A 26,168-nucleotide genomic window follows, 5' to 3' on the forward strand; every position below is an offset into this window, starting at 1 on the left:
CTATTGAGAGATTCACAGGACGCTATTTGATCTGAACAGAACACGAGTGAAACAAGTCCACATACACAATTTCAAAGATTATTAAAGCACGTCAAAGGCAAATTGTTCTCACTACAAGTTGGGAAACGCCGTTTTTGCTGCTTCCCAAACCGGACGGGGGTTCCCAGAGGACGGGGGTAGGACGGAACTTCTTTGCTTGAAACCGAGGCTAAAGGCCTGGTTGCAGTAGCAAACATGTAAATTCAAGATGGCGGGAATTTTGTTCCCGTTCCTTTCTGTATTTTGTATTTGAATATATTTATTTAACAGTTTTTAAAAAAAAACATGGTCCAGTTACAGATTCGTGGTGTGGATATTGATTTTCCTTTTCCACCTTACGACTGTCAAGTTGCTTACATGGAAAAAGTTATTCAGTGTCTTCAAGAGGTAAGCTAAATTAGATCGATGAGCAAATGATTTTAGAACTAGCGGTCGATAAACTTTGTCTTGCAGTTTTCATGCTTTGATTGTCGCACATTGAAAATAACTATTGATTTAGAATATCATAACATTAAACAAAGGATGCCTGAGAACACATCGTTGGCAAATTTAGCATGATAGGTGTGTCACACCGAACGTCATTATCCAATTGAACTGAGCGTTTGATTTCTCGTGCTCGTCCTCTTCCCTTACTTTAAGGAAAGAAGAGAAGCGAATGGAATTGATTTTGCAGCTAAACATATTGGATCATGACAATCATTACATGACATAAGTATCATAATCATTAGGTTCTAGTGGGATCTGTGAGTTAAATTGCAAACCTTGTCAGCATCCATATCTGAGAACAAGGATGGTGCAGTGACAAGAGCATTCACCTCAATCCCCAGGGGGGATGCTAGGGAATTTAAGTGATGGGGATGATGGAATGGGGGCAAAATTCAAGACCCCCCCAAAAATCCCTAGGGCTTCCAACGAAACCTCCCAAAATCCCCTGGACCAAAAATTAACCCCCTCCCCCCACAAAAAAATCCCATGCTGAATTTCTGACCCTTAAATCCCAGTAAGGGGTAATGATAAAACAAAAAGAAAAACATTCGAAATTGAAGGTTTGTTTGTACTTCGCATAACTCAGGGATGTCGCTAAGGGCCGGCTGCCGGCTAATTTAACCGGCTGAAATAGAACTTAAATCCGGCTGAAATTTCACATGAAAACAAAGACTTAGGTAAAGGTTTAGAGCTGCCAAGGCCAAAAAAGCCAGCTAGGCTTGTCGATGAGCCGGCATAGTGTTTTCTTAGCTACATCCCTAATAACTATGCAGCCAAAGCAGTATCACGAATCAACCAAAAAAAAAAATACTTGCCAAAATTTCCTACCCCAAATCATCCTGGAATTGAAAAGTTTAAACCCCCAAAAATATTTTGATCATCCTCACCACTAAAAATACTAAGTACCTCCCCCCTCCCCAGGCCCCATCAGTGTGACCCTAGTACAACACCGCCCAGTATGGGGGTTAAGTTGTTGACATTAATCATTTCTGCAAAGGTCTTTCTCTGCATTCTTTAGTTTTCCTTCCTCCACAAAAACCAACAATTCCAGTTCCAATTTGATCTTAACTGATGCTTGAACAATTAAAAACTGAGTTCTTGGGAGCTCTTTCTCTGAAATGTTAGCTCAAAGTTTTAAGTACTTATTTATTATAAGGAGTTTACATCAATCCACCAGCTCTGCTACTTGATGTATTTATGATGTTTTTATATTAAAGTGCCAAACTAATAAGCGCTCAAGAAGTTGGGAGAAATGCTTGCTTGTGGCTTGTGTTACACCCTACACCTCCTTTAAGCTCGTATCACTTCGTTGTGTGCTGTATAACAGAACAAAGCATGGTCAAGGCTATTTTATTTGTTAAATAAAATAAAGATTCGTTTTCATATTGTTGTCAATGTTTTTAGGGAAAAAATGGTATTCTTGAAAGTCCAACTGGAACAGGAAAAACTCTTTGTTTGTTGTGTGCAACATTAGCATGGAGAGAAACGTATGTGGCTCAACTGCAACTAAAACAAAGACTTACATCTGATCAAGGTGGCTCAAACTATGTGCAAGCACTGGGAGAAGAATTACAACAAGCAGCTAAAGGAGATTCCTGGGGTGCATCAGATAACGACAAAGGTATTCATACTTCTTTAGTATACACTTTTGTGTATGTTGTGGTTAGAATTTGTTTTTGGTTTAAAATACTTTAAACCTGTTTGATTTTTATTTGTGTTTGTTATGATAAAAGTTATTAATATGATACAAAGTAAAGCAAATTTCAAATTTCAAATAAATTTTAAACAAAAAAACAAGTTTAGACTGCAATATACCAGTATGATGTATATTTTCTTTTGTATTATATTACATAAGGTTTGAATTTAATTACATCATGCTTTGAAATGGTTACTCTATTTAAGCTGTCTACTGTTTTACTCATGAATTACAGGTTCATTCTTTGAAGCACCAAGAATTCTGTATTCATCAAGAACACATTCCCAATTATCACAAGCTGTGCAGGAACTTAAAAATACAATCTACAGGTAAGCCTCTTTGGGATTTGTCAAGCTTATGGTTCTTACTTATGAAGTACCTGGCTTAACAAATTGTTGGTCCTGGATAATTACATAGTTACATGGTTCTTTCTCTTTTGCAAGGCCTAAAGTCAGTATCATTGGCTCTCGTGAACAGCTGTGTATCAACAATGATGTACTTAAGCAGGACACTAACTCAGCTAAGGTGAGATAAGAAGTCCTCTGATCCCAATTGGCCTTATTCAAAACAAGATGATTGATTCAAACATTATATGGTGGGAAAGATTGTGAATGAGAAGGAATAGGTAATAACATAATTGTTATTAGTTTCACTTTGGATTGATTACTTTCATACATTTCATTTTACTGGACTCCCCAATCCTCCACGTGAAAGACTGCCTGATGAACATGTTTATTAATGTTTTATTGTTATTTTATTGTTTTATTATTATTGTTTGGCTTGTCCCAGGTGCACTGTATGTAAGGGTGTGTATATGGAGAGTTTCTTTCTAGGCTTTGAGCCCAGTATTTTTTTGTTATCATTTATAGCTCAATTAAGTTACACACTTAACTACCAAATAATAGTCAAAATAATATAAGATCATAGCAATGAGGTATATAATTATGTTCTTTTGTTACTGATCATAGGTACATATGTGCAGAGCAAAAGTTCAGGCTAGAACATGTCACTTTTATAACAACTTGGAAGGTAACAGTTTCACTCAGTGATTTAACTAAATGTAACTTTTAGGAAAGTTAAGCCTACTCCCTTCAACCCTTTTGCTTTCTGTCTTGTTTCCATAACACCACAAAGCCTGAAACAGGGGTGGAGGTGTGCTATAAGTTAGTGTAGGCAGAAGACCAGGCCCACAGAGCCCAGAACACGGCGGACTAGGCAAGAAAAGTAGAAAGTAGCACAAAGAAAATACGTGCGCCGATTGGTTTAGGGCGCTGGTGTTTGTAACTCCGGAGGTCACGCGGTTGTGTAGACACGGCAATCAATATTCACGGCGCTGAAATAAGCAATGCAAAAATAACAACTAAGTTGTTTTTTTTATTTCACACTGACAAAAACAGTTAAGACTAAACAAATTTTACCTAAAAACAAGCGAGTAAATATTAAGAGCCCGCACACATCAATATTTGTAAAAAAAATCGAAGCCTGCCCTTGCCACTAGCTGGATTTGTATTTCGGTTGTCCCGAGTTCAAATCCTCGACCACGCTTTGAGCACTTTTATATAGCCAACTGGTCTGCCTCCTGCCAGTTGGGATTTTTAACCTTGTTATGTTCATTTATAAATTAGGGGTTTGTTTCCTCTGTTTCAGTGGCGGCATGCCTGTAAACTAGCTATCTCATTGAGATATGAAGCTAAGTGCATGACCACTATAAACACATATTTATTTTTTATTTTATTTTTAAGTAAGGGTTATAAGCATGTAAGAACAGACCTGCATGAGTCCCAGAACACTGGCGGACTAGGCTAACGAAAAGTGTGACCTCGTCTTCGCTGTTTCCTTTTTTTTTTTTTTTTTTTTTTTTTATATATTGTATAAAATAAATTTTTCATGGTAACAATGAGAGTTTTAGAAAAACAATATTAAATTAAGACTACTCGTTCTCGTTTTCTTTGACTGATTCATCAACTAGGTTACACCGTAAAGGTATTTGTTCATTTCAAACTGGAGCTTGTTGTCAAATATAAACTGCATGTATGTAAATACTGTATTCATCATTTCATGCACAGCTAATAAGGCCAATAAAGACTTTACTCAAGGTATCCTGGACATTGAAGATTTGGTGGAACTTGGACAGAAACACAGGTAATGAACTATTTACTGAAGACACCCTTGAAGAAACGTATGCTAACCTTAATGGCTGAAGTAAATGTTAAAATATTGATGATAGCAATTTTTAGTTGACTTCTCTTTTCACTCAGGGCATGTCCTTACTACATGGCTAGAGAATTGAAGACTAATGCAGACATTATATTCATGCCTTACAATTATCTGCTGGACCTTAAAGTAAGTTTTATAGTTAACACATTCTGTATATTTGTGAAATTGCTCTTGTATGAACAGTGCAGTATATATTTATTAGTCAAGCAATTTATCATGATTTCAATCAACCAGCCACTGTGTCTGAATCTTAATGCCAGTGTTTTTTTGTTGAGTGTAACAATACTTCCAAAACTGTCATTTTTTTGTTACTTTGCCAGTCAAGAAAAGCAAACAGTGTGGATATTTCTGGTAGCATTATACTTTTTGATGAGGCACATAACTTGGTAAGAAACATTCTAGTTGACTTGTCACCTTGTAGAGATTGTAAAACAACACACACACAGTGAATAAAGTTGAGATGGTTAGTGAACAATGTGTGTATAACCATTGATTTGAATAACTAAAGATCGCCGAAACCTGCTGAGTTTGAAAAAGTTTGGATATCAGACGTCAAGAACTAATAAGTTACAAGTAAACATAATTTTTCACAAACATCTCAGAAAGTGTCATGTTTGTAACCTAGCTACCAGAGCTTTAAACCTAACAATGATTGCAATTTTGAATGTTATCATTTTAGGAAAAAACTTGCGAAGAAACTGCTTCTTTTGACCTGACGTCATTTGATATAGCCTCATGTATAGAGGATATAGCACAGTGCATTGAGTTTATTGAATGCCGTGAACATAACGAACTGCAGGACACTAACGAGGCAGCAGGTATTCATTGTACAAAAGTATATTTTAACAGTTGTTACAATGTACATGGCTTATGGACACTTACATTCATAATCTTTCTTGACTGTATTTGATTTCTTTTGTTGTTTTAAGCTGATGTCGATATTGACAAGGAAGACCTTGCCCGCCTCAAGTGTAAGTAATTACTTTTAGCAGTTAATTATTGTCGTAAGTGGCATTGAATGGTGAAATAAACACTTGGCCATTATCCCTGAGGCGCGGTGGCCTAATGGTTAGTGCACCAGACTCTGTAGCAAATGTTCTGGGTTTGAGCCCTGGCTGGGGTCCCTGTGAACATTGTGTTCTTGGGCAAGACACTTTACTCTCAACGTGCCTCTCTCAACCCAGGTGTATAAATGGGTACTGGCAAAATAATGCTGGGAGGGGGTACCCTGCGATGGATTAGCATCCCATTCAGGGGGGAGTAGAAATACTCCTAGCTGCTTAATGCTAAGGTAACCGGGATAAGCTCTGGGCAGTATGCGCCACTTTGGCTCAAAGCTGCCCTTTTGTGCCCAGCATCCCTGGGGTAGTTGATGATTTCTTTAAATTCTCCTCACCTGTCTGGTGACAATGTATTGATTTTAATAATAAATGGAAGCCATCGCAGTTATGTATGCAACTTGAGTAGTTTCTAAAAGAAACTAACAAAGTAGTAATTAAAATAATTTTTTTTTTAAGTGGGAAGCTCCTGATTGCACAATTCTACTGTAACACATCATATCATTGTGACATTCTGTTTAAAAATATGAATACTTTAAGTAACCAATACAGGGTGTTCATTAGGCATCAGAGATCAGAGAATTCTCCTTTTACTACGTATAATTCTCTGGCTATATTTTAAAGGCCTTTATCTTTTTTTTTTATAATTTTGGGACCCTTAAAATATTTTTCCCTTTTTTTTTTCTTTTTTCTCTATAATAAATTTTTTTTAAAAAACCCCTGTTTATGATCAATATTTGCAGCACTTTTTATTGAACTTGAGAGGTTGATAGACATGCAAGAACTGCCAAAGAATGGAGATGGTTTAACAAAGCCTGGCAGGTTTGCTTAGCTTGCATTCTTTTCGTTTGACTTGATCAGAGTATGGAAGTAGCGTTTGTTATTATTGTGTAATGATGATGATGAACTTCTGTTACTCACCTGTCTGAGCCAGAGACATAAGGGAACGTGAAATCTTCTTTTATTGAGGACACTTATTCTTAAGTGAAAAACCATCGTTTCCAAATTACAATTTGACTTTGATGGAGGAGCCACATGAAAACCAGCACAAAGAGCTGATGTGGCTTCCTCTATAATATTAGTAGTATATTTATTTTCCAATATAACACACACTTTGATTGGTCAGTGTCTTGTTGTTTTGCATGAGGCTATGGAAACATGGTTATGATGTATAATTACATTTTATTGGTTTCATTTAATAAAATAAATAAAAAATGTTGCTTCTGGTCTTGGGCATTGTCTGATGCAAACACACGAGATAGTTTTATCATGTAAAATTCTCAAGAACAATATTATATTTAACTTTCCAATTCTCCCAATCTTTCTCTCCTGTTTGCTTAAACATGTAGGCCATTTTCTATTAATACAAATGTTAAATATTACCAACGAAAATACATTGATCTAATCATTGTGTCTATTTAAGAAGGAAAATGTTTCATTTTATTTTATTTGTTTGTATTTTAAGATTTTTAGAAGTTTTATCTTACCGTTTGGTAAAGCCAAAAAAAAACAAAAACAAAAATCAACTATATCTGTTGCTGATCACTGACATACAGTTCTTTTCTGGTTAAATTTCAGTTTTATGTTTGAACTTCTTTCCAAACTCAATATAAACTTTTCCACAAAAGATCAAGTTTTAGAAGTTATGGACAAGTGTAATACTCTGTTAGTTGGAGGTAAGGCTGTTTTTTAATTAAAAATACTAATAGTGTATAATGATATGTGTTAATTTTGATCACTTACACAGCACTTTCTGGAATAAGATTTAAAGATAACCTTTTCCTCCATCCAGAAAAGGTTCCCATGTTTTAGACACAAAAATGTTACTGATTGTAATCCCAGGGCAGGAAGACTAAAAGCTAAAAGCATGGGCTTTCAGCTTGCCTCCCAAATAATGTTACTGAACATTTCCTTTGATATTTTTTTTTATTTCAGGCAGAAATACCCACCTGTATAACCCAACTCTTTGAGTTGGGTTATACAACAAGTTAGGTCTTGTAATTGATAACCCCTCCCTCCTCCTCCCCTCCTAAAAATATGCAAATGAAAGGTCATTTAAAGCATGCTACCTAAAATACCAACAAGAATGTTGGCAGTTTCACTGAAATGATCATGTCTTGATTAACACTTCTTTGTGTGTTTTATTTTTCCAATTATTTTTGTTTAATACAGATACAAATAAGTTCAAGGGAAAACATTTTGCTTTACAAAAATTTTCTGATGCTTTGCAGGTACTTTAAAATATTAATTTGTTTATTTTTGTATTTAAAATTTTATTTATTTTATTTATTATGAGGACAAAATAACAAAAACTAAAACCTTTTTTGGTGATGTTTTTTCCAGGTTGTTTTTGGTAAAGACGCATCACAGGGTCATTCTACCAGTGTAGAGCCAGCAAAGTTTTTCAAGGTATTTTTCAATGCCATATATATACCACAGCACCTATTAAGTAAGTTACCTTTCCCTGTTTGCCGCCTGGTTAGCTCAGTTGGTAGAGCGCCGGACTGCTGTGCGGGAGGTCGTGGGTTCGAACCCCAGACCGGACCAACACTCAGGGTCTTAAAATAACTGAGGAGAATATGCTGCCTTTGTAATTACATCTGCAAATGGTTAGACATTCTAGTCTTCTCAGAAAAGGACGATAAAACGTAGGTCCCGTCTCCTCTATCCTCAGTCTTATAACAGGGGACGTTAAAGAACCCGCACACTATTCGCAAAGAGTAGGGCACGAAGTTCCCGGTGTTGTGGTCTGGAATGTGTAGTAAATTACAGTATGTGTACAGCGCATTTGAACATTACATATGAAAAATGCGCTATATAAATTGATTATCATTATCATTATCATTTAACACGATGTAGATAAAAGCTGACAAGCTTGTGGGGTCATGTAAATTAAAAAGTACATAAAAGTTAAAAAATTTTACAATTATTTAAGCTATTAACAGTTGAATTTAATTTTAAAACTAGTAAAAGTTTAAAATATTTACAATTAATTTAAGCTATTTACATTTAAATTTAATTTTAAAACAAGTGCTAAGTGTAGGTAAAATCTTTCTGTTTAAAATTAGAGGTTGACACAGATAATACTTTAAAGGTAAAATCGATAAAACATCCGAAGTTTTAAACATGTGGACAAGATCCTAACGACGTGTCACAAATGCCAGGTCCTTAATACAGTGTTCCACCCATTAATTAATTGACCCAGTGTTCTACATTGTTCTAATAACCTGGGTTCTCCAGTCTATAAACATATGTTGTAGACTGTTTGAACTATGTCTATTCAGTGTATTGTTTGCTTTTTAAAATAAATTACTACTGCTTATTGACATTGTGTCTTTTATTAGGTTCATATTCAGCTTGAGCCAGACAGTAATAAGAAAAAGAAGAATCTGGATGTGTGGACAACAGGATCAAAGATTTCTAAACAAGGTTTGAATTACTGAGATCACACCCAACTTTATTCTTCTTTTAACTATATATATATTTCAAGGGAGCTTGTGACAGCTCCTTGCTATGAAGTACTACTGGAGGCTGCTCTATTGGCCAATAAAGCCAAAGGTTGAAGACTATGTCTTAAAAATTAAGTTACACAAGTTAACGTTCTGAATATTCGTCATTTTGCGTTGTGATTTTTTGACTTGGTTTCAAAAACTCCCAATGTGTTGCCGAGTAAAATGTTGCACAAAAAATCGTCCCTGGTACCATGTTACACGGTGAACGATTTTGCGCACAACAATGTTGCGCAAAAAATCGTTGTTGCAAGTTGTCCCGTGTAACATCGCCTTAAAAAGGTAATATTTTGTTTTGTTGTACCCAACAGGTAGAACATTAAGCTACTGGTGTTTCAGTCCAGGACATGCTATGAAGGATCTGATGTCGTATGGAGTACGTTCAGTTGTGCTGACAAGTGGAACTCTGTCACCACTCGCCTCCTTCAGAGCTGAAATGCAAATGTAAGGTGTACCTTTTAGTCCACTGCAGTGATTTATTCCTATCTTCTTATTACCTTTTTGTAGCAAATTCCAAGAAACATTTCATGAGAATTAAGCACTTGATCCTGTCAAGAAATCAATAAAGAGTAAAAAGATACGAATGGATGCCACCAAAAAAGTGTTAAAAGTTTCCAAATTGCTTAAAATAAGCATTTTTGTACCATTTATTTTTTTCTGCCTGGTGTTCTTTATCCAGTCACTGACTCTTTTTCTACTTATTTGTGAATGCCAATTAACTCATACAGGAAGGTATTTTAGTGCAGGCAAAGCCTAACTATAAAAATGCAAAATCCAACATACCGTTTTTACTTTTTGTTATGTTGCCCTGCAGTTCCTTCCCGATTCAACTAGAAAACCCCCATGTCATTGAACGGCATCAGATGATGGTTGGCGTGGTTACTAAGGCACCTGATGGAGCCACCTTAAACTCCTCCTATGAAACAAGGTGCGTATAGGATAAAGTTGTCAGGTAGTGTTTATATCTGGGATAGTAGATAGTTGATAGTAGATAGTTGATGTGGAAGAATCTTGAACAAGATGTCATCAGTTTCTCAAACTAATTTGCTGCTACACCTCCCTTGCTTGGCTCGGAGCTGTAGTGGAATAGCATAGAATAGAATGGCGGGGCTGACGTTGCAATGCCATAAGATCAAATTTTTCACATGTTTTAACGTTAACCAGCATTTAAAATAGCAAATATTTATCAATTATGCTGCGAAATCGCGCGGAATATCCCCTGATACTTGGCCGACTAGGCCGTAGGCCGAGTTGGCTTAAATCAGAAGATATTCCGCAAGATTGAGCAGGATAATTGTTTTATTATTCAACATATTGTCAACGAAACACATTTTGCAGGTAGAAAAACTGTATTTATGCAGCGCTTTACAAGATTTCGGATGAATCTTCACAACCTACGTATATCGCAGGATATCTGTTATGTACGGATGACAGATAACGTTAACATTTTGACCATATATGGGCAGCGCGCGCATGTGTTGAATAATAAAAAGTAATGTATGCGGATAATGTGACCATTCTTACGGTAGTGGATGTATTAAATAGAGAATTAATTTTTCTCCAGGTTTACTACAGAGTACATGACAGGTCTTGGCAACGCAATAGGTAAGTTTAATACTGAAAGGTGGACACTTCCTAACCCTTGTCTTGTTGCTGTTTTTTTCTCAAATTAACGTTTTCTTTCTTGTTAATCAAAATGTCCCTATGCTCTCCGAGAAAATGTTTTTACTTTCTTTGAAACAGTTTTCGTTGTGTTTTCAATAGTTAACTTTGCCCGGACTGTTCCTAATGGCCTTTTGGTGTTTTTTCCTTCTTATCCTGTGATGAACAAGTGTTTGGAACACTGGCAAGTAAGTATTTTATTATCTTCTTCCAAACCCACAGAAACGGGTGGTTTATTGATCAACCTATGCCAAAGTTAATTTTGCAAAAGTTCTTTGTAAACTACTTCAAATACACAAATAAACAAATATTTTTACGAAAATAAATAAAAGAATAAATAAATAAATTACCTTTATTAGATTAAGACACAGTGAGGATTAAAGCTATAAGCTTGTGAGGCCTTGTATTCCTGATCGAATTGGAATTTGGAAGTGTTAGTCTTTGTGGAGGGAGGAAAACCAGAGAAACCGGAGAACAACCCTCGGAGCAAGGACAAGAACCAACAACAAACTCAACCCACATATGACGCCGGGACCGGGAATCGAACCCCGGCCACATTGGTGGGAGGCAACCCCATCACCTATGCGCCATCCCTTTGTTAGGTGCAGGAATGGAAATTGTTGTGTTTGAGAAAAGTCACGGTGATTGAGCTTTATTTTTTATTACGCAGAATAGTGGAACATGGTCAAGATTAGAACAACACAAACCTCTGTTTGCTGAACCGAGAGGAAAAGGAGACTTTGTTGAGGTTTGTGTTGCTTTATTACTATTGTCACTTCTTCCGAAGATCGTTGCTTTGGAAATCAGAGTGGGGTAAAGTTAGTTGACGGAAGATTTAAAAGCGAAGCGCACGCTTTTTTTTTCTTTTTTTTTTTTGGCGCGCTTGGCTTTTAAACCTTCAGCTTACTTTATCCCAAAGTGCGCAAGGTCTAAAAACAGAACGCAAATGAATATAACCCCACGAGGCTCAGAAAACATCAGCGTGTTCTAAAAATAAAAGGATTCTAGGCGAAGTTTTCTTTCCATTTAAGTGTTTAGGAACACGGGCTGTTTTAGAAAGTGTTTTAAGGAAATCGTCCGCCATTTCTGTTTGTTTGTCTGAGTCTTGTCTGAGTCGTGACATCAATCGCGCACTTCGCTATTGTAAATCGGCGGTTATTTGGAAACGTGTGTTTATTTCATTTTCGTTCACAGTCTCCAAATAAGTTTCATTATTATTTTTGACGCAAGCTTGTATTTTTTTTTTATTTCACAGACCATGGAGCGGTTCTACGAGAAGATCAACGATCCGAACTACAACGCTGCCACGTTTTTCGCTGTATGCCGTGGAAAGGTACAAGAATAATTCTTATGTATACTAGACGTCCTGTAAATAGGTTTTTGTACTATCTGTAGTAAATCGAGAGTGTTGCAGGCAGGTAATACATCGACAAGATTATAATAACTACCCTTACTGACCTACCAATGCCAACAAGTTGGAATCAGTTTTTGTTATATCCCAGAACAACCAAAGTTGAGCTAAGTGTTATCTGCCGAGGAGAATAACGTTTGCCTTGACTTTGATTCTTTTTTTTTTTTCACAAAATAACGAGAAAGCATTTCAGTTTTTCGCTTTTGTAAGATTCGTGGCAAAGTCGTGCAGTGCGCACAACTGATTTCCCGGCTGTTGCTATTTTACAATTATCCTATGAAATTGCGGACTATTGCCTGATACTTAGCCGACGAGGTGGTCGTAGGCCAAGTTGGCTAAAATCAGACGATATTCAGTCATGATTATATGTTGTGCTGTTTGAAAAGTCCTAAATACAAGTAATGTTTTCGGTGAGCAGTTCAGATCCCAGGTTTAACTGGCCATGTTGTTTGGCCTGGTATAAACTTGCTGGTTTTGTCGTATTTTCCACATCCTTGACCCCAGCTGACTTGTACACATACTTGAGACGGAGCGAGGAGACGGGGGAAAAAAAAAAAAAATAAAAAATCAACAAACATTCATTGGGTCAAAGAAGAATAGCTTTCTTTCCTTTCTTTGTAATTTCTAACATTTCCTTTATCATGGTTTTAGGTCAGCGAGGGACTGGACTTTGCTGACGTGAATGGCCGTGCAGTTGTCATAACAGGTCTTCCATTCCCGCCAAAAATGGATGCTAAGGTATCTTTAAGAAAGTTCTTCTCTTGCGTTTTTATGTGCTGGGTTATTACATTGTATCATTTATTTATTTATTTTTTTACTCTCTTCAGGTTCGGCTAAAGATGAGCTTCTTGGACGAAAGTCTTCAGAAAGTGAATTCTAAGGTTATTTACTTTCTGTTGGTTGTCTTGTTTATTCTTACTGTCACAAAACTAAGCACATGCAGGAATGATTTTGATTTTGTCATTTGTAATCCCACAGGGCTTAAGCGGCCGGCAGTGGTACCGTCAACAGGCTTCCAGAGCTGTCAATCAAGCAGTGGGGCGCGTTATACGTCACAAGCAGGATTTTGGCGCCATTTTACTGTGTGATGTTCGGTTCACATACCCGGATGCGCTCCAGCAGTTGCCGTGTTGGATGAGGCCTTATGTTAAAGTTTACAAAGAGTTTGGTTTAGTTCAAAGAGATCTTATACAGTTCTTTCGCACTGCTGATAAAATGGTATGTTTCATCATAAAAATATGTCGCATTCCTAACGACATTTCCAACCTTCTGCAAGGACTTCTTACTAAAAATCCAAAATAAATCAGTTGGCCCTTGTTGGTCGTTGTTCCGTTTTATTTCCATTCATTCTTCTGATCACTGTTTTTGTTGTTATTTCTTTTATTTTTTTTTTAAGTTTTTTTGCTTCCTTTCAATCTGATGTTTTGTTTCTCGATTCTTTCTTTTATTCGCTTCTGCATAGTTGTAAACCGTAATTAGAGTTCTTGTTTCTTCCGAATTCATTTTTTGGCTACCCCAACTGACAACTGTTAAGTGAAAAATAGAGCGCTTTTCAATTGAGTGTCCTGAAACCAAAACAAAAGTTATCACTCTGGCCAATCACAAAAGACACACGATCCAGTGAGCCAATCAAAACTCGAAGTAACTACATGTTGTCGATGCGAAACGCGGGAAAACTTGTGTGAGTGAGGCATGGTTTTGGTTTTACTTCTGATAAGCCGAGAAACCAATCGCTGACCATAGTAATGCAAAACCATAGAAAATGTGAATTACTTTCGACACTCAAGTAAAAACTGCTCTATTCATTCGATTTCTGTTAATCAAGCTGAGTTGGCAGGCGATTCGTGGTTTTACCAATCTTCATTTGTATTTTAGGTCGACAAGTCCTCGATGAAGGTGAAAACATTTAAAAAAGTTTCCACTCGAGAAGAAAATACGCCTCCTTCTACAACTACTGACGAAAAACCATCAAATAGATTAATGGAAGAAATGGTCTCTCAAACAAGTAGGAAAAGGGAAGCTGCAACCACAGTTACAAACCAGACTAGAGAAGGTATCCGATTTCAAATTCTCGCTCTGAAGCGTAAAGCCATCCTCCAAAACTTCCCCCACTTTTATACAGACATAATTACCATCAAATCTAACCAAACGCAAGATCCACGTCGATATACTTTTTTAATCAGGTCCTTTTTCAACCCGAGCCCCCGCTGTTACTATGTGTCCCACCTTGCATGGGTGTCTGGATCCGTCAGCGTATTTCATACCCATCTACATACAGGTCTGGATACTTCAAAGCAAGACTTATCATGACTGCTGTGATTTTGTCAGTTGTATTTGTTTGTTTGTTGATATAAGTATTCTTTTAACTTTTAGCACCCGTCTCCTCGCTCCGTCTCAAGTATGTGTACAAGTCAGCTGGGGTCAAGGATGTGGAGAATACGACAAAACCAGCAAGTTTGATTGAATCGTTAACGAATTCAGAGGTAAAACTAATCACCATTTTATTATGAAAATATGACCGCTTTTACTGATCACCCATGGTATTGTTCTTTTTGGGGGGGAGGGGGGTGGGGAAATCGTTACACACAGACACAATGCAATTTGGCTGTGTTATGGAAAACACTCAACAAACGAAAAAGAAAATGGATAGAGAAAAGTGACGAATTCTGCCTTAAACAGGCATAAAAGCATGGCGAATTCTGAGCCGATACGCCTCTTTTTCAAGGCTGTAAGAAGTCGTGAACTTTTATAAGTCCTAAAACATTTGTTTTTAATTATTTTCAGATTTCTCACGCAGCTGATTTAAGAAAAGAAAGCCCTGAACCAAAGGTGAGGTGTACACCAGTATTGTTTTATATATTTATAGTTGATTTGCTGAAGCTTAGCTGAGTTAACAATAGTAAAGTAAAACTTTGTTATATTGTTCATTTCTTACTTTATTGTTGTTGCTCATCGGCAGCCGGGACTAAACACCGCTAAACACTTGCTAATTAATAATGTTACATAATTTATTACATGCACTTTACAGGAAAGAACACTTTCTGAAGCAATAATGAAGAGAAAAGACGCAAATAAAACATCATCCAAGCCCAAGAAAGTTTTGAAGGTGATGAATGAATGAGTTACAATACAAACTTCCCATTGCTTTGTCGTAACAGTCAAAATAAACGAACACATCAACTAATCAAGCATATAAATAGAGATTGTAGAAATTCCTGCACTGTCTTGTCACATATTCAGCGTCTGATGAGTGAATCCTTTTTCTGCAGACTTGACTGTCACAGCGCCGTAATGCAAATTTACCGTAATATGTTGTGCAATATGAATTGTTTGAACGTACGCGAGTTGACACGTGTTTGAAAGTTTTACACTGAATATCTTGCTCTTCAGGTTGTTCGCCGCAACGATAAAGAAGAGATGCCCGGCCAGGTCGGTTGAACTTTTCAATTCTGTGTTTGATTCGTTTTGTTTTGTTTGGTGAGTTTGTACATGAACAAACACTCGCAAGCCTCGTAGTTCGGGTATATTGTAGTTTAGGTATATTGTCTATCATCCTCCAGGCCCTCAGATGTTGAAATCGAGTGAAAGCAGCTTCTTCCTTAAAGCACAAACACCACACCGAAGGATAACTAGAGAGAGTGGTCTCGTTGTTTCTTGTTCGCCTTTATTTCGGTCGTTCCATGACAGTCTATGAGTAGGTTATGTCTCGTACCGCTAGTTCTTTACGTCGGTTGATCAGAAGCAGTTTAGTACCCAGCTTTCTGTTTGAATTTAGAGGATTATTCAACTCTTGTTTACGATGATGAGTCAGGTTTATTTTATTTCAGAGCGGCGATCAGCAAATGGCATTGTCTTCTAAGGTTAAGAAACTTAATGAGGCTAAGATGTACATAATAAAGGTAAATATCTGAATCGTCATTGTTTTGTCGTAGTGACTTAGTAAGTGTAGGATTTACAATCTATGCACATGAGAAAAAACCTGAAGATATGACCTGTTTTCATAGTTACGTTTAAACCAACAGCTCTGACGAGCTTCTTATTCAACCTCGAGCTATCTACAAGTAAAACTACTAAATAGCAATGAATGGTGTTTTCTGCAGGTAAAAGGAGCGCTCAGTGATGAACACTACAGACAGTTTTCTCTTATTTTGAACGACTACAAACAGGTTTGTAACTAAATAATAAAGATAGTCATTTTAAGCTCGGTGATAAATTATGAAGATGAAATGTTCATTATGTCACGAGTGTGGGACAAAGAAAAAAAATCTGAGTCCCCGACGGGAATCGAACCCATGGCCTCCCAGATACCGGTTAACTTGGGGCGCTCATATGCGACAGGTTTATATGTGACACAACGCGTGTCACATATCAACCTAGTAAATGGCCCAGCTCACCACGAATCTCCCGTAAGTCAGTGGCTAGAGCGCCCAACCGGTATCTGGGGGGCTATGGGTTCGATTCCCGTCGGGGACTCAGATTTTTTCTTTGTCCCACGCTCATGAATGAACATTTCATCTTTATCAGGTTTGTAAATATAAATCTAAACAGCCAGGAATGTTGAAGCACGTTTGTTGGACAGGTATTTATTGATAAACCTAGCCCTGTATGTTCAAACTATGTGTTCATTCATATCTCTCATTGCTTCAGAGTCATGACTTGGATGCTCTCATCAATGGACTTACACCGCTGTTCACGAGAAATGAGGCGCAGTATCCGTTAATGCTAGGTAAGTGGCCTGGTGTTGACTTGTACTTCATGAAAGGCAGTACTGAAATGTCAATATTTCGCTTGGACTTCCTGTGTTGTTCTCATGACAAACCCTAAATGTTCTGAGTCATCATGTCACTTCAGGTTTTTCAAGTTATATCCGGAACCCAACAGACAAACTGCGGTTTTTTGAAGCGTACACAGATACCACGGGCTTAGGTAAGGGTCAGATGTCTTCTCTATCTTCACTAGCCATGTCATGTAAGACCTCATTTTGTGTGTTCTTTTCTAGACGTTCCATTACACTTAAAAGCTGGTCTTGTAACCGGAAAAAGAGAAGAGTCGCGGACGGAAAACGGTAAGTTAAGCTTTTAACATGACGAAGCTAATAAGAAAGTAGTTTACTTGTGCGAGGTAAGGTAAGGTTCCGGTTTCGGTAGAATTAAGCGACTTGGAGTATTTCTATTCCCCCCTGGATGGAATGCTGGTCTATTCTAGGGCTACCCTAGCATTAAATTAGCTGGTACCTATTTATCACCAGGGTGGAACACAGGCCAGGGCTCGAACCCACTACCCTCCGCCTTTTGAAACTTCAAATGAAAAGTTGTTTATTCGAAAACTATTTCGCGACGATCTTTTTTAGTAGAAAACAGCGATGAAAGCTTTTCAGTTTAAATCTCGTAATATTGTTTTCCTTTGCAGACGATTGTAGAGTTGGCAAAAAAAGAAAATCAGAAGAAAACGATCAAATGCTTACCGTGGAACAGAGCAGGAAATTAGCAAAAACACAAGTGACAGACAAGGTGAAATACATGCTAAAGCTTGTGTTCGTTTACTGCCTGCGTTCGTGCAATCTTAACTCAACCTTGCTTGAAAATTATCTGATGGAGGCCATGAATACTTTTTTGGGACAAAGTCCAAATCAGATGAATGCTATTATCTGAAAAACCATGCGATCAACAAAGAGTTAGCCAAACCGCAGTGTAGATTGGTGAGTTAAAACAATGTTTTTTTATTTAGTGGGTATTATCAGAATAATCACCATCCAATACTGTCAAGCTGTCGGGCTTGTTTGAAAAAGTATCGACTATCACGTATCTACCTCTTAAGAGTTAATGATATTGTTCTTTGTTTGTTTGAAGGTCTGCAAGGCTGGATATACTGCAAGTCTGTCACATGCCACCTCTGGACTTCTTAACGTCACTAAACATTTAAATGGTGGAAACTCCTAGCAGATAGCAATTTGACTTGTGCCAAATTTAATGAATATAAGAGTTGTGAAATTAGCTATAAATGTTCCAGACAAGGGTAATTTATATTTTACGCAAATATAAAATAACAGTCATATATTTATTTTTTGCAATAAATTGAATAAAAGTTTTTATAAAAGAGGAATGAGTTTTGTGATTTAAACGAAAATCAAACAAGTCCTGTTGCCTTTAGGTTGCAGAAGATGATAACACTTCTTTGTAACCATTCGTACGTGTGAGCATTAAATCTATCCTATAAGCAGATCATAATTAGCCTGATTAGATTATTATGATCTGCATAGTGTAAGGTTCGACGCAATTATCCCAGTCACGCGGCGGACAGTTATTGAAATAAGATCAAAATATGAACTCTCCTTACTAATTGTCATATTTCTTTTGATGTCTGTTGTGAGAATTTGGCGTAACGTCAGAACAAAATCGTTGATGATGATTCTCTTCATTCTTCGCACCTGTTTGCTTCACAATGTATTGAAATTGTAAGGCGAAATTAGCTTTTGGTCTCTGTTGGGAATTAAAGGGTCAAGATGAACGTGGCCACTTGATTCTGGAATTTAAGAAACCCACGCAAATGTTCAAATAGTTGACTTTGTTGTTTGTCTTCTGCATTCCAAGTCCTATAAACTTCCTCTTTTCCAAAAATACAGTATACCCTCTAATTGATGAGCTGTTTAATTTGTTTATTACATTGCGTGATTACATGAGTAACATGAAAAGATTAGTCCACTCGTCAGCCCGTATGTTTCCCCCTGTTTTGGCATTTTTTAGGTAAAAATTTGTTGATGTGGGCTAAATCAGCCATAATTTTAACATACTTTTGAGATCTGGGTTTTTTAAAAACAATATTTTTCTTGATAAGGACTGGGTGTTTGTTAATTAAGGGTGATATTCCATCTGTTACCATGGAAGTCTCTTCTAACGGTGAAGTAACTATCAAACAACTTGCAAACAAGGGAGAGTTCTGTAGGCCGGTCAGGATCTGTAGCGCAATCAGTGAAGTGATGAAATAATGGATTATCTTCTAACTCACGTTCCCGACATCAGTGGCCCGGTCATGGGTGACAGAAATTGCATCAACGATTTTCCGCACGAAATCGGTTTAGATAATAACTTAAAATATGTCTAGTATAAAAATAAAGCTTCCAAAATTTCCACTAATACATTCTTTTTTTTAAAAAAAAAACCATCTTCTAAATTCTTGGCTGGATTAGTTACCAAACTCTATTCGTGACTGGTTCCGTGACTAGGCCGAAGAATTAAAACTATTGTTTACGTGCTACATACGGAAGCTTTCATCATTGTAAGCTGACACAAATTGAAAAATGTGGTTTGTGTGGGGTACATACGTCGCATATTACTGTCTGTTTAACTCTGAAATTTTTAAAATTGGAAAACTATTAGAAGTCGTCACTGTTATTATTTTCACCGTTTATTTTGAAAAAAAAAAAAACATTTTGTTGCTGTATGTCCATACGTTTCTGAACGTCTCTTTGTACACTTTCATAACAACAGCTCATAGGTGTAAAATACAGGAATTCTCTTCTTTTTCTTCTCTCTTGCAATTACCGGATTCAAACGTACATTTGAAAACGAAATATGCGTTCAATTTTGAAATGCTAGCGGCGTAGCTAACAAAGAGGATTTGGAAGTATTACTGAACAAGGTTTAATAATTCAAATTGACTTAACCTCGATTTCGGTGAGATGAATTCAATTTGTGATTCTCGTAATCCGCGTCAAAGTTAATTGTTTAATTTTGAACATCCGTATTACGCTACGGTTGCTTGGCAAATATTTTATGGATTACAATTTTTTTTTCTGAGTTTCGTTTGATTTTGTAACCTTTAATTTACCATCCTTTCCTGAATGTTCAGTTAACTGTTAAAGAATCATTGAAGTTCTTATAATTATATGGGATATGGGGATATGTAAACGGAAAACGCCAACATGATTTTGTCGCATAACAGTTTAAAGTCAAGAACGTGCTTGAAGGAAGTCAGATTTTTGTGCTGCATAACTCAAAGAATTCCTTTTCTTAACGAATGAAGAGTTCTTCTGATGTATTATTAGTAGCTCTGGTGGGTCATGTCGCATTTCATTACAGGAAGACCGCAGGCTCATTTCCTTTGCACAGCTGTTGACCAAACAAACCCTTGATATACAGGCAGTGTGTCGTTATTGCTTGCTTCATCAGTAAGATCGTAAATTAGTCCAGTTTACTGCTCCCTACTGGAGCTGCCAGCCGTGTTGAGGGAACTGAGTCTGCGTTTTTCACATGGAACCTCTTGTTTGCGGGGGGTGGGGGGGTTGAGTAGCGCGGAGCAAAGACTGGACACCAATCCAGTGGAAATCGAACTTACTGTAAGACAAATGGTCACGAGGAGTGGGCGACAGGGGTTAAATACGCTTTTTATTTACCACTATCTAAAAATGGGATCTACGTGTGGAGTAACAAAACGGCAAAGAATGGTATTTGTGTTGTTTGGCGGTATTTATTTGTATGAGCGAGGATCTCGAGGCTCAGGTGGCTAGCTAACCACTCTATCTACGTCATACACTCATACATATAAGGCATTTAAAAATGGGATGTCCAAACTTGGAATGGAGGAAAATAATGGTTTTGTCGTGTAAATTCAGCCGAAATGATGTTTTGGCCTCGTAACAATTTGAGCTATGAAAAAAAAGATGATCAAAACATAACTGCGAATTGTGAAAAAGTATACCAGGTTCCACCAAACCAATGTGGTTTTATGAGTCTTTTATGATCGCTATCTCTGCTATCAGCGGTATGATTTAATAATACTGGTCAGCTAAGCAGATTTGTCTGCCGCTAAATATGAAGTATTTTTACGCCTATTGTAATTCTTCTTTTGTACAACTTAAAATAAACAAGAAAAAATTATCGTTAAAGGACTTTTTATTTTCTCAATAAATAAACATACATCAAAGCTTTGACTTTGCCGTGATGTGCCATTAATTGCTGTTTATTGCATGCATTATAAACGGTCCGTCTTGTGAATTCTTGTCTGCAATAAACTTTTTATCATTTGTCTGTATTAAAAATACACTGTTAAATTACAACTATTCAAATGAACGTCTTGAAAGCTTGAGAACAATTGCTAGGTACATCGACGCTATTACTAGCAAAAATGCAGGAAAGGGAAAACTGTTAACAAAATTGAGGAATTCCATCTCGAATTCGATCAATAGGAGCACCATATTGAATCAGCAAGGCAGCCGCGTCAAAATTTCCCGCCATTACAGCCACCTCTAGTGGTGTGAGTCCATCGGGTGTTTCACTTGTCAACTGCAGTCCCAGTCCTATCAAACTTTCAGCGCACTTTGTAAGACCACGAGCGACTGCTTCGTGTAAAGGAAATAGTCCCAACTTAGGCAATGCTTCCAATGAGAGTTTACCATTTTGAATGTCATAAACAATGTCTTCCATATCGATGTAGATGTCCTCTACAACCATCCCATATCGACGGTTTTGGTCATTTCGACTTCTCATCTTGTTTTCTCGGCGATTTTCTCCTTGTTCGCAAACAGAGTTTGTCCTTTTATCTTGTTTACAGTTAACAGAGTTATTAGACGCGGCATCTAACGTGAAATCTGCAGTTTGTCTGTTTCTAGTTCTTCTTCTTCTTTTCGCTGGTTCTTGTATGTCTTTTCCTCCGGTTTCTTTCTTGTTTCCCTTCATTCTTGTATTCTTGTTCTGTTTTTGTGCCACTCTCTCCTCCATGTTGCTAGCTGTTGTTCAACTGAGTCCAGTCTTGGATCGTTGCCTCCTTTTAAATGCGTTGTATCTTGATTAATGTAAACAAAGACGATTTTTTTGGAATTAAGAGGGTTAGCTATTACCCTTATTAGCGTTTATCTAATTTGAGCCTTGTTTATAGACTTCAAAGAAAAACAACTCATCAACCGAAAATGAACGTCGCCTGCACGCAAACTTGTTGACGTGAAAACTGGTCGAAAACTTTGAGATTCTTGCCATAAATACAATCATCAGTCTCAAACGGAAGTTATTTGCAGCCCACAGAGTGGAAAAGGTGTTGTATTTCCGCGATAATCTTAGTTGGTCACGAAACGTGCAGTTGGCTGCCACCTTGCTTTGCCAAGAGGTCGTTTCCGATTCTTTATTTTTGAAGATGACTGAATGACCCTTTCCTTCTTCAAATAATTTTAACTTTTAATCGTTTAAAAAGCCTCATATTACTGATGTAAACGTATACTAAAAGTACTTGCTTAGTTAAATACTGTGAGGGCCTCTAGACTTTTGAGACTTCAACTAAAATCGCAGCATTCATTCTGAACGATGGAATCTGTGTGGGAATCAAAGAGGATTTGAGCATCACAACACGTTTTCAAAATTGTCTTAGATTTGATTTCTGCCGTAATCCTTTCTCGTCCTTCCGCCCTCTCCTGTGAGCGGCTTCATCTAAGTATTTATTTTTCTGGTTTTCTACAGTTTGAGGGTTCATCCGAAACACAACTTTATTTAATAGCAACAGAGTTGCCTACAACAACGTCAACTAGCATCTAAAAATAAACGCAAACAAATTCTGGCAAATGTTCTTCACGGCATTTCATCAGAAGAATGATTTTTTCGAAAATTGTTTCGAATCGCACGGTCGATTATTTTTTGAAGCTAAGAATGTTTGACGTAAAACGTGTGATGTAATTGTAGTCGAGAATGGCATTTTAAGCTCAAGCAGGCTCCAATCAGCTTATCTCTTCAGCAGCGCATTGTATTAGTTAATCTTGCCTGAGTTTGCTGAAACAAGTGTAGCTGTTTAATACAGACTACCCAGCTCACAAACACGTGTTTTTCAGCTGAACGTACAATTCGGAAAGGCCAAGGTGTCGAAATACAGAATAATTTTAGATTGGTGCCCCGCCCTGAGCTTTAATTAGTAAGAACAGCAGTCTGTATTGGCGCTGACACAATCGAAACGTTCGTACACAACCAGAACTAAGGATTACGCCTTCGTTCGCGTGATAGGCGGAGCGGAAAGTTTGAAGTTTCACTTCAAATTTTAATCACACAGAAATAAACAGGAACCTGACAGATAGGTATGTTTATCCGACCGACCTTCTAAACCACAAAATTCAATGTTCTCCTGTAAAAACCACAAAGGGATCTGAACCTGTTGATTAGCAGTATTCCTGACGCTAGCGGATCTTGGTTTCAGTGTACGTGCTTTGTTCGTGTTTGGCGGTTCACAACTTGATGCTGTAGTTTAGTTTACGCTGACTGACAGAATTTTGGCAGATACGTCTGTTAAGGTCAACATAGGTCTTCAATTTAACGCACGAAATCACGCGCGCAACCATCATTTTCTCAAATGCGCGCTCACCAGTTCTCTCCTTTTCTCAGTAAAAAGTGTTGTCTGGGTTACCAAGAAAAGAAGGAAGAAATGAACAAAAATGGTCTTAAAGTTTATTGACTAGAGACGAGTCTCACTGAAGAGTAGATTATAGTTACACTGTACCGACAGTACGTAGTCGTCATGGAGATTAGTTGGTTGAAAATTGGAGTGAGAAAAATAACATGAGGAGGTAGTTGGTAAATTTAGTTCACCTGCCTATTGCTTCCATAAGGTCGTTTTAAAAACACGCCGGACCTCAACTAAAAGCCGATACCTCGATTGAACTGTGGGCTTAGCGTTTATTTCAACTCTGTGTTTATTCGGGGTCGAGCGCCACACTCTACTGGCAGCAGCTGCTTACACATTTCCAGGGCATTGCTGAGTTAAATTGCCTATGAAGCGAAATTTTTTTCTACATGGTTGAAAAGTTTACTGTTTGAAATGCACAATTCCAAGGTTTCAGAACTCTGCGATAAAAATTGTCGATTTTATAAGCGTTGAAATTTGCACTTTTTTGCCTTCAAAAGTGGCACTTGAATCGCGCGGCAAAATACCACGTGACATCAAGTTGTGACGTCGCACTGTTTGTTTAGGTTCGAGCAAAGTATGGCCGACATAAGAATGGTTAACGAGAAGGGGGAACAGGTTTGCGTTGCTGGTGCTCAAAATAACCCACGTAGCCTAAACATATCGTAGAACAGGACAGCGCATGGCAACACTTTACCACTACAGAGGCCGCCATCTTAGATTTGATCGTTGGAAGACCCTGGGGATGAGGCTGTCTTGTTTTGTTTAGACTCTTGACAAGTACAAAAGAGAACTTAGAAATGTGTTAAACATGATTCAAAACGGTAACACAATACCCGGGAGAATTATTCCAAACTGTAACTAATTCGTGGAAGTTGCTTTTGATTGAACTATATGCGAGAAGATCCCGTGAATTACAGTGGAGTACTTCCGGAGATTCTACACACTAACACACTTCATTACCTTGCGTGTGGATTATGTATTTAAAGGAGCAATGTCACGATATTTTGATTCATTTTTCTGATTACTTCTTAATCGATCAAAACCTCCAAATAATAGTTTTCTAACATAGAAAAAACAACAATAAAGGAGAAATAAAAACGTGAAAATAACCAAGGATCGTTAAAAAGGATTACGAACGACAAACCTGAAAAAACTTGCCAATTTTTTCAAGTTGAGTTGTTTTGACGTTGCTCCTTTAAAGAACAACAACCTGCCCGTGGTGTATAATGTTATTCCCCTCCCCCCTGGGGGGAACTTCCTTACATTTGCTCTACAGGTACGTGCGGCACCAAAGGGTATAGTTTTCGAGCCGGTTTTGGTGAGGAATAAGGTTTAGATTTTGTCCATTGTGGACTAAAATTGGTATGTTTTGTGCACTCTGGACAGCAGTTAGGTTTAATTTTCATGATTGTTTTTATTCATAAGGGTTTCAGGAAGCGCGCCGCACACCCCACCCCAATTTTTGGAGAGTACCCCCCGCCCCCGCTTCCCCGCTTCAGCACGGCTGCTCTGTTAGCCGATTGCCATGAACGCATAGACTGTTCACAGCCCTCTATTTTTTCGTATTTTTTCGAGAGGCTGTGGACAGTCTAATGAATGCATAAATCAAAAGACCGACTCTACACTGTAGTACATGAGTATCCTCTTATTTAAACAGCTATAAAGTGCAAAGAATCAGGAAATTATTCAGTTTCAATAAAAATATTCTAGGTTTAATAGAAATTTTAATTGTCCTTACTGATTCCCATAGACTTTCTAAAAGTCGTTCGCTTCTCGTTTCCGGTTTGGTGGTAGTAGACGCTCGATTTCGCGCTCCGCGCTCTGTGTGCTCGACTTGTAAGCAAGTCTATGATTCCCACAGATTTTGTTTTATATTTTTTCCAGGGAATCTATATGGACATCAAAGCAATGTCATCCTAATTCGTGACTTCTCAACACCTGTCTCCTTGACATTGTATTCAAATTTCATGTTAATCGCTCTCTCTCTCGTGATTTAAATCTTCTTAAGACTCCTGGGAACTAACTGCTGAACTGATGTCTAAGACGAGGTCAAATTAAAGTTATCTTGGGTCACTATTTTTAGTCAGAAATTTCGAAAAAAATCACTAATTCAAGTTATAGTAATAAATGGGGAGCTCCGCTTTAGGCGCCAATCTATATATTAGTAAACTTAAAAAAATGCTTATCTAAATATTCGCTAATCTTTGGCGTGAAAAAGGCCTGTGTAGTTACAAACGTTACTTTAAAAACCTGTAGCTGAGTGTTTTGATTAATCAAGTATTGAGTGGAATTAGTCACTACAAGGACAAGATTGTATGTATGTAGTCATGTAACGTGGGACAGCTTAGTAAACTTTGCATTGTTAGAAATTTTCGTTGAGAATGATCGAGAAGTAGATTTTAAAGTATTGGTCAAAAAATCAAGAAACTGTTAAATGGAATAGTCGTGTATTTCTGTTTAAAACTTTGGATAAATAGGATGGGAGCTAAAATTACCAAACTGAGGATAATTTAGAACCGTGAGAAAGTTCTGAATGAAGAGGTGTTAAGTTCTCTAAAATGCTCTATCGGAACTCGATAAACTAAGACTTCCGAAATAAGCAGCTTTGTGTTTGTTTAATGGATTATTGAAAATTAAGTTTGTTTTGGTTGATAAAGTTACTGTTTTCCAACGGGTTTTAAAGATAATTATAGAAAGACGGAAATACCGTATTT

General features: G+C 37.4%; 2 protein-coding genes across 2 annotated transcripts; one reads left to right on the forward strand and one right to left on the reverse strand.

Annotated features, from left to right (window-relative positions):
- Positions 1–236: 236 nt before the first annotated feature.
- LOC144646686 (regulator of telomere elongation helicase 1-like) lies at positions 237–18,384 on the forward strand. Its single transcript, XM_078506358.1, has 36 exons — positions 237–426; positions 1,930–2,146; positions 2,457–2,550; positions 2,665–2,746; positions 3,190–3,250; positions 4,288–4,363; positions 4,480–4,564; positions 4,759–4,824; positions 5,118–5,256; positions 5,368–5,409; positions 6,240–6,318; positions 7,075–7,172; positions 7,669–7,727; positions 7,840–7,905; positions 8,841–8,925; positions 9,317–9,449; positions 9,820–9,933; positions 10,570–10,610; positions 10,770–10,855; positions 11,338–11,415; positions 11,923–12,000; positions 12,730–12,816; positions 12,906–12,959; positions 13,057–13,296; positions 13,954–14,131; positions 14,452–14,561; positions 14,863–14,907; positions 15,107–15,184; positions 15,469–15,507; positions 15,906–15,977; positions 16,179–16,244; positions 16,726–16,804; positions 16,930–17,004; positions 17,078–17,143; positions 17,488–17,588; positions 17,928–18,384. Exons 1-36 carry the CDS (start codon positions 325–327, stop codon positions 18,015–18,017), a joined length of 3,261 nt encoding a protein of 1,086 aa, XP_078362484.1. The 5' UTR covers positions 237–324; the 3' UTR covers positions 18,018–18,384.
- A 2,567-nt stretch (positions 18,385–20,951) lies between these two features.
- Positions 20,952–22,024, reverse strand: LOC144646687 (uncharacterized). The gene has a single exon (XM_078506359.1). It carries the CDS (start codon positions 21,792–21,794, stop codon positions 21,222–21,224), a length of 573 nt encoding a protein of 190 aa, XP_078362485.1. The 5' UTR covers positions 21,795–22,024; the 3' UTR covers positions 20,952–21,221.
- Positions 22,025–26,168: the final 4,144 nt, after the last annotated feature.

Source organism: Oculina patagonica, chromosome 3 (assembly GCF_052425735.1).
Source record: "Oculina patagonica isolate OP01 chromosome 3, crgOcupat, whole genome shotgun sequence".
NCBI lineage: Eukaryota > Metazoa > Cnidaria > Anthozoa > Scleractinia > Oculinidae > Oculina > Oculina patagonica.